General features: G+C 30.7%; 1 protein-coding gene across 1 annotated transcript; it reads right to left on the bottom strand.

Moving 5' to 3' along the window:
• Window positions 1-323: 323 nt before the first annotated feature.
• Window positions 324-4,851, bottom strand: LOC127117482 (acetyl-CoA acetyltransferase, cytosolic 1). The gene is made up of 13 exons (XM_051047508.1): window positions 4,688-4,851; window positions 3,854-3,915; window positions 3,538-3,636; window positions 3,277-3,450; window positions 3,074-3,179; window positions 2,854-2,992; window positions 2,625-2,768; window positions 2,151-2,236; window positions 1,494-1,593; window positions 1,266-1,376; window positions 1,137-1,178; window positions 784-870; window positions 324-679 (listed from the first exon to the last, which is right to left on the bottom strand). The coding sequence occupies exons 2-13, from the start codon at window positions 3,894-3,896 to the stop codon at window positions 590-592; spliced, it is 1,221 nt and encodes a 406-aa protein (XP_050903465.1). The 5' UTR covers window positions 3,897-3,915; window positions 4,688-4,851; the 3' UTR covers window positions 324-589.
• Window positions 4,852-6,629: the final 1,778 nt, after the last annotated feature.

Raw genomic sequence — 6,629 nt, 5'->3', positions numbered from 1 at the left:
GTAGACACTTTCAAAGTTCTACAAATATGATACGTTATACTATTTAAATTTTTAATCTTAAACAAAGATATGAAGAATATTATTTATTTATTTTTATTCTATATCTTGTATATTTTTCTATGTAGCTTATTTTACTCCATTTTATCAAAAAAAAAATTATCTATTATTCAACTTTTGCAACCAATATTTCATGTTGGATTAGTTTTATGTAACTACTAATATTACTTATGACAAATATAGTATTTTATGACAAATACAGTACCAATCACAGTTTGCTTATTTCCACAATTTCTTTTGGGTCACTTCAGTTTTAAACACAAGAATTTGTAAAGCACACGAATCTGTGTAATCTTGTGTTCTGAATAAGAGGTTTGAAGAATTATTCATCACATAGCAAGGTACACCAGAAACTTATTGCAGAGAAAATGAAAAATCTAAATGATATGTCTACTTTGCTCCTAACAAATTTCCACTTTAACAACATCTGACTTAAATCTAACACCTAATTTTTCACTCTTTCCTTTTTGTCACAATTTGAACGTAGCATAAACCTGGCTCTAAAACAACAACTACCCAATATGAATTACGTTTACACGAGCTCCAGAACAAGGGCAGAAGCACCACCTCCTCCATTGCAAACACCACCGACACCGTATTTTCCATTTTTCTGCTTCAGTACCTGTATGCAGTGACTTTTAGATTAATTGAATTAAAAGAAACAACCAATATTATCTACGACATTGTGCATGAACATTTGCAATTGAAGTTACATGATGAACATACCCCCAAAAGTGTCACCAGGATACGGGCGCCACTGCAACCAAGAGGATGACCCAATGATACAGCTCCACCATGTACATTTATTTTTCCCTGCAAAGTAATAGTTATTTGAGTCAAAGGAATAAACATTGTTGCACAAAATAGTAGGTATTCGAATAAAAGACGGAAGTTTAGAGCCATTAATGGCCATGATGAAGACAAATATGGACTGCAGACAAATTCTACACATTCCACTGCACAAAAAGGGTTGGGGTCTACAACAGCATGCCATCTTCAACACACTCAATCAGAAATAGTTTACTACACAGACATCACCAGATTAAAACCTTCACATGATGACAAGGGATAAAACTCACCGAATCTAATCCGAGAAGTTTCTGATTTGCAAGAGCCACAACCTACAGAGAAAAATCAAGGAATTAACACTCATGGCATCATAATTTGACAAAAACTACTACAGTTAAAAGTTCAGCATGAAATCCTACTGCGAAGGCTTCGTTAATTTCATAAAAATCAATTTGTGAAATCTCCAACCCTGCTTTGGAGATAGCTTTGGGGATGGCAATGGCTGGAGCTGTTGTAAATAACTCTGGTTCCTGTACAGATCAAATGACACGAACATAAAGTTATACTACCAACAGATAAAATGCTAAAAATAATGTGAATACCAATATGGCTGGAACGTGCAGTTCATATTTAAATGTTTTAAGTACCTGAGCAGCATCAGCATATCCCGTGATTTTCGCAATGACCTGAAGCCCAAGCTTTAACGCCTTCTCTCCACTCACCAAAACTAATGCAGCAGCACCATCACTGTCATCGAGAACATTTTCATTTTCATAAGAAACCAGGGCTCATTCCAAAATAAAACTTAGTAGAAACATATATCAGATAATAGCATTTAAGCATATAAACTAATGGAAACTCAAGATTTAGCACAACGAATACAATATATTTGATAAGTCGAGAATATAACTCTCCAACTGACTTCATGCTTCAAGCAATAATCTCCCAGAACCTCTTGTGGCTTAAGGATAAAGGCAAAAAATTGTCTGCTAGGAGTAGATGGTATTCTCTGATTTCTGTGCTTCTTACAGGTGTTAGCAGCAGCTTAACATCAAACTGTGTGATTGATCATTCACTCTAACGGATAAATTACTCAAGTCAATACTGAAACAATTTATGATCTGCCTCTTTTCCCCACTATATTACTCAACTCTCAATAATAAGTCCACATTAAACTACTCCTGTAAATCATGTTATTTAGTATAGTCTTTTTTTGACAAGAGCATCCAAATACAAACAGTTAAGCATAATACGACACACAGGAAAACATTAAGGCTGTTGAACAAACTTGACAATATATCAACCTTATGCTAGAAGCATTGCCAGCAGTAACAGAACCTCCAGTCTCCTTGAAGCTTGGTCGGAGTTTGCGTAACTTGGCAGCATCAAACTAGGATAGCAAAAGAAAAAATATTATAATATATTGGTATAAATTCTACTGCAATTAAAAAAAATAATGATTTAATAAGTTACTAAATTACCAAATAGAAGTACCATAGATGTAAAATTTCTTTTTGTAGAGAAATAAAAAAATAACAAACTCCAATCCTACTCTGGATAACTTGTTTACATTAGCAGACATAGAAGTATTTACACAAGATACTCAAGCAATAGCTATATTCTCATGCTGAGAAAACCAACATTCTTTTAACAAATTTTTAATACTTGGGAAACTTAGATTACTGAATATAGATAAAGAGTCCTGAGATGTATCTTGTAGGTATGCCATATGTACATAAGAATGAGTATTCCATGGTTCAAGTTATTTGAGTGATTACCTTTCCTAGGCCCTCGTCCTTGTCAACGATTGTTGATGGTCTTCCCCTTCCACCAGACACTTCAACCGGAGTAATTTCCCAAGCAAAGGAACCACTTTCTTGGGCAGCAATTCCACGTTCAAAACTTTGAACTGCAAAATTATCCTGTGCGAAAAACGCAGATATCAGCAAAAATATAATAGAATGATTATGCCAAAATTTATCTGAACAGAAATCAATCATAAAGTACCTGGTCTTCTCTATTTATTGAATGGTTATCTGCACAGAGTTCAGCGCACACTCCCATACCAACATCCTTATAGACATCCCACAAACCATCCTTCAACATCCCATCAACTAGTGAGTCGTGTCCAAGGCGGGATCCTTTTCTGAAATTTTAGAATTTAATCAGTTTATTTCAACAAAACAACTAATCTTAAGAAAACAATCAAGCGCCTGGCAATATTGACCTTGCTTCTGCCAAGTACTTAGGAACACTAGACATGTTTTCCATACCACCAGCCACAACAACATCATTTATCCCCAATTGAATACTCTGTGCAGCAAGCATTGTAGCTGCAGTTAACCAAAAAAGGTTTATTAACCTTGTTCATTAATTGAAATAATAAAAACTAAAAGATACCAATAATCATTGTTTTAGTACATTACACACCTTTCATTCCTGATGCACAAACTTTATTAACAGTAGTGCAGACTACAGATTTGGAGAGTCCAGCTCCAAGAGCCGCTTGTCTGGCGGGAGCTTGCCCCAAATTTGCACTAAGGACATTCCCAAAGAATACTTCTTCCACAAGTGATGGATCAACATTTGCTCTTTTAAGAGCAGCTACAATCAACAAAAACAGAGATAAGCATATCTTCAATAAGTTTCAAATATAATGATAACTGACGCAACACAGGTTAACGTAATTACCTTCGATGGCTATAGAGCCAAGCTTCGTGGCAGGTACAGATGAAAGAGTGCCAAGAAACCCACCCATTGGTGTTCGTGCAACACCAACAATGCAAACATCTGTACAAAACAAACAAAAAAGATCAACAAAGAAAGGCTTTCTGTGAGTCGCGGTATTAAAGTAAAAAATATGAAAAATCAATGTTTCAATTTTTATTCTATGACTGCGTCTGACGGATTAAATGAATAAATATACAGAATAACCTAACATTTGAATGAATCAGATAAATGGAATGCAAGCACAACAAAATTTCAAGCCACAAAGTTTGATAATGACCTCTAGGCTGTACAGAATCTGAAGATGCTGCTGTAGGAGCCATTGATAGATCAAAAATGAATCTGTAATCGAAAATGTATATAAATTCAATTAACAAGCAAAGAAAATAAATAATCAAGAATTAACTTCATATAAGATTGAGTCTAAGAAACTTCAATAGTTATAATTGACCTCAAATACATTTAACATTCAGGTTTTCTTGCCTTACTTCACATGATGTTAAATTAGCCCAGTTTCTTGAAAAAAAATGATATAAACAAACACGAGGAAGTGCCAAATCTCTTGGACCGTTTTGTTGAAGCCGTTTTCGCGGTAACGAACTGTTTTTTAACACCTTGAGTTTAATATTAATAATTAGACCTCTTTGTCTATATCTTTTTCGTTTCCTTTTTTGCAATCTTACAATTGAAGTGAACCAAAACAAAAGAATCAAAAAATGCAGTTAATAAATTCAACAGAGTAAATAGAAATAGTGCAAACTAGTTGAATTATAAACCAGAAAATCACTGAAAGATTATCAACTACTATTACTCAATCTTCTCAACCATAGATTTACAGATCAACATCAATGATCCATCAAATAATCTCAATAACAATTTCAACTAAAAAAAATTACGACTATCTCAAATCAAAACCAAAACACGCGCATTACAATTTGAACATATTCAACTACTATTCAGAATTAAACCTAACGATGAAATTATAAAGATCTAGTAGATAAAATAATGAAAATAGATAAAGATGAATGAATGCATGAAAGATTAGAGTGAGATTAATAAAGGAAAAACTCAGATCTGAAAGATATTGAGATGAATGGAAGAATGAAGAGTTTACCGTTAGGTTATGGTGTTGTGGTGGTTGATGAAGAAGTGAAGAACGAAAGAGAATGAATGAGAATTGGGAAGAAACGAAGGAGGGAACGGTGAAGAAGTGTGAGTTGGTTTGAGTGTTTATATAGTGACATGTGGGACACGCCACGAGTTGCACGCAAATTTCTTCGACGCAACCAATGGAAATTTTTTCACTTCATTCAATCCAAATCCAACTACTTCTCTTGTTTTCTTTCTAATACCTATTTTAATTTTAGATTAAACTTTCAATTTTAATTTCAATTTATTACCATGTGTTGCTAACTGTCCGATTAAGATCGGATGGTTGTGATTTGAGAATTTTTTTTTAATCATTATAATTTAATCTATTTATTTAATATTGTTTGTTAAAAATTGACTATCGAGAATTTTCTTTTAATTGAAATTGAGTTTTAATTTTTTTATATATTTTTTGACACAGATTTTGAATATAATTATGTTTAAAATGATGTTACATTAAATTGGAGTTGAATTTGATTTTATTCTGAGTTTGACAAATACATCATTGCGTGAAAAATCTGATAGGAAAAAATATTTTTTTTGTTTAAATTGAGTTTTTAAAATTGTGTTTTTTTTTCTATATGACGTGAATTTTGAGTTAAATAGTGTAAATTTTTTTAATAAAATTGAAATTGAACTTGATTTTATAATAACATATAGTTATTGAAATCGTTTGAAAATAATTTTATCTAATTTTACTTTTGAAAAAAAAGTAAAAATAAAAAACTCATATTTAAAAAAAGAACCAAAATACTTTAATAAGAGGACTAAAATTTAGAATGAAAACCCCAAATTGTAAAAAGGGACTAAAACTTCAATTTTCATGAAATAGATGGACCAGAACTAGACTATGGTTAGCCAATAGTTTTTCAAATTTGGTTGAATGATATATAACACTTATAAACTTCTTTTTTTGTTATTTAAAATTTGGTTAGAGATCGATATTCTTATTTATATTATTTATTTTCAAATATTAATAAAAAATTATGTGATATTAAATTATTGGAAGCTGAGTATATTATTAGTTGTTTCGGTGTATATTTACATTGTACCTCTAGTATGACTTTTACTTCAGATAATTTCGTCAAATTATAACTATTGGAATTTTCTTTTTTTTATTATGTCATATTTAAATCCAATCATTAATTCTTTTAGGAATTTGATGATTATTATATATTTTTTTATTTATGGTTATTTGCAAAAATTCAGTTTAAAATCAGAATAAAATTAAAGAGTTTGATGAATTTGATGTTTTTTTTAATAAATTTTATGATTATTTTTTATTCTGATTTTATGATAGACTAATTCAAAGAAATCAATTCCATCAATAATTGCAAAAGTTTTATGTAAAATCAAAGTAAAGTTCATATAGAATAGACCCAATAAAAAAAATTGAATTTAATAGAATTCCAATTTAAAGACCCTTCCAAGAGAAATGCACTTTCAAAACTCAAAACTTTATTATTAAACCAAATTCTGAGAGTTAAAATAATCTTCAATTCATGTCACAATATTAATTTCAAATTAGTCATCTAACATGGGGTGACATGAAAAGATAATAAAAATAAACTATCATATATTATATGTTAGTAATATATATACACTAAATTGAAAGTTTAATCTTAAAACATTCACATTCTATCATTGTTTTTCTTAATTTAAACTTAACCATCTTATTGAAAGTTTAATCTTGAAATTATTTCTTAATCTAAACTTAACACTATTCTCTTAAAAATGGGCAGTTATTCCAAAAAAAAAGCAGTTGTTTTCTGATACTTTTCATATTTATTTTTTTAAACTTTGTGTACAACAATGAAATTTTGATATGCTTATTATATTTCAAAAATAAAAGGCGTATAATAATTAACTATATAAGCTGGCTTGCATGCGATCCACACTAATTATTT

The sequence above is a fragment of the Lathyrus oleraceus genome, chromosome 2 (genome assembly GCF_024323335.1).
Source record: "Lathyrus oleraceus cultivar Zhongwan6 chromosome 2, CAAS_Psat_ZW6_1.0, whole genome shotgun sequence".
Lineage (NCBI taxonomy): Eukaryota > Viridiplantae > Streptophyta > Magnoliopsida > Fabales > Fabaceae > Lathyrus > Lathyrus oleraceus.
Note: the sequence above shows the minus strand (reverse complement) of the source record. Positions and strands in the feature narration are given on the sequence as shown.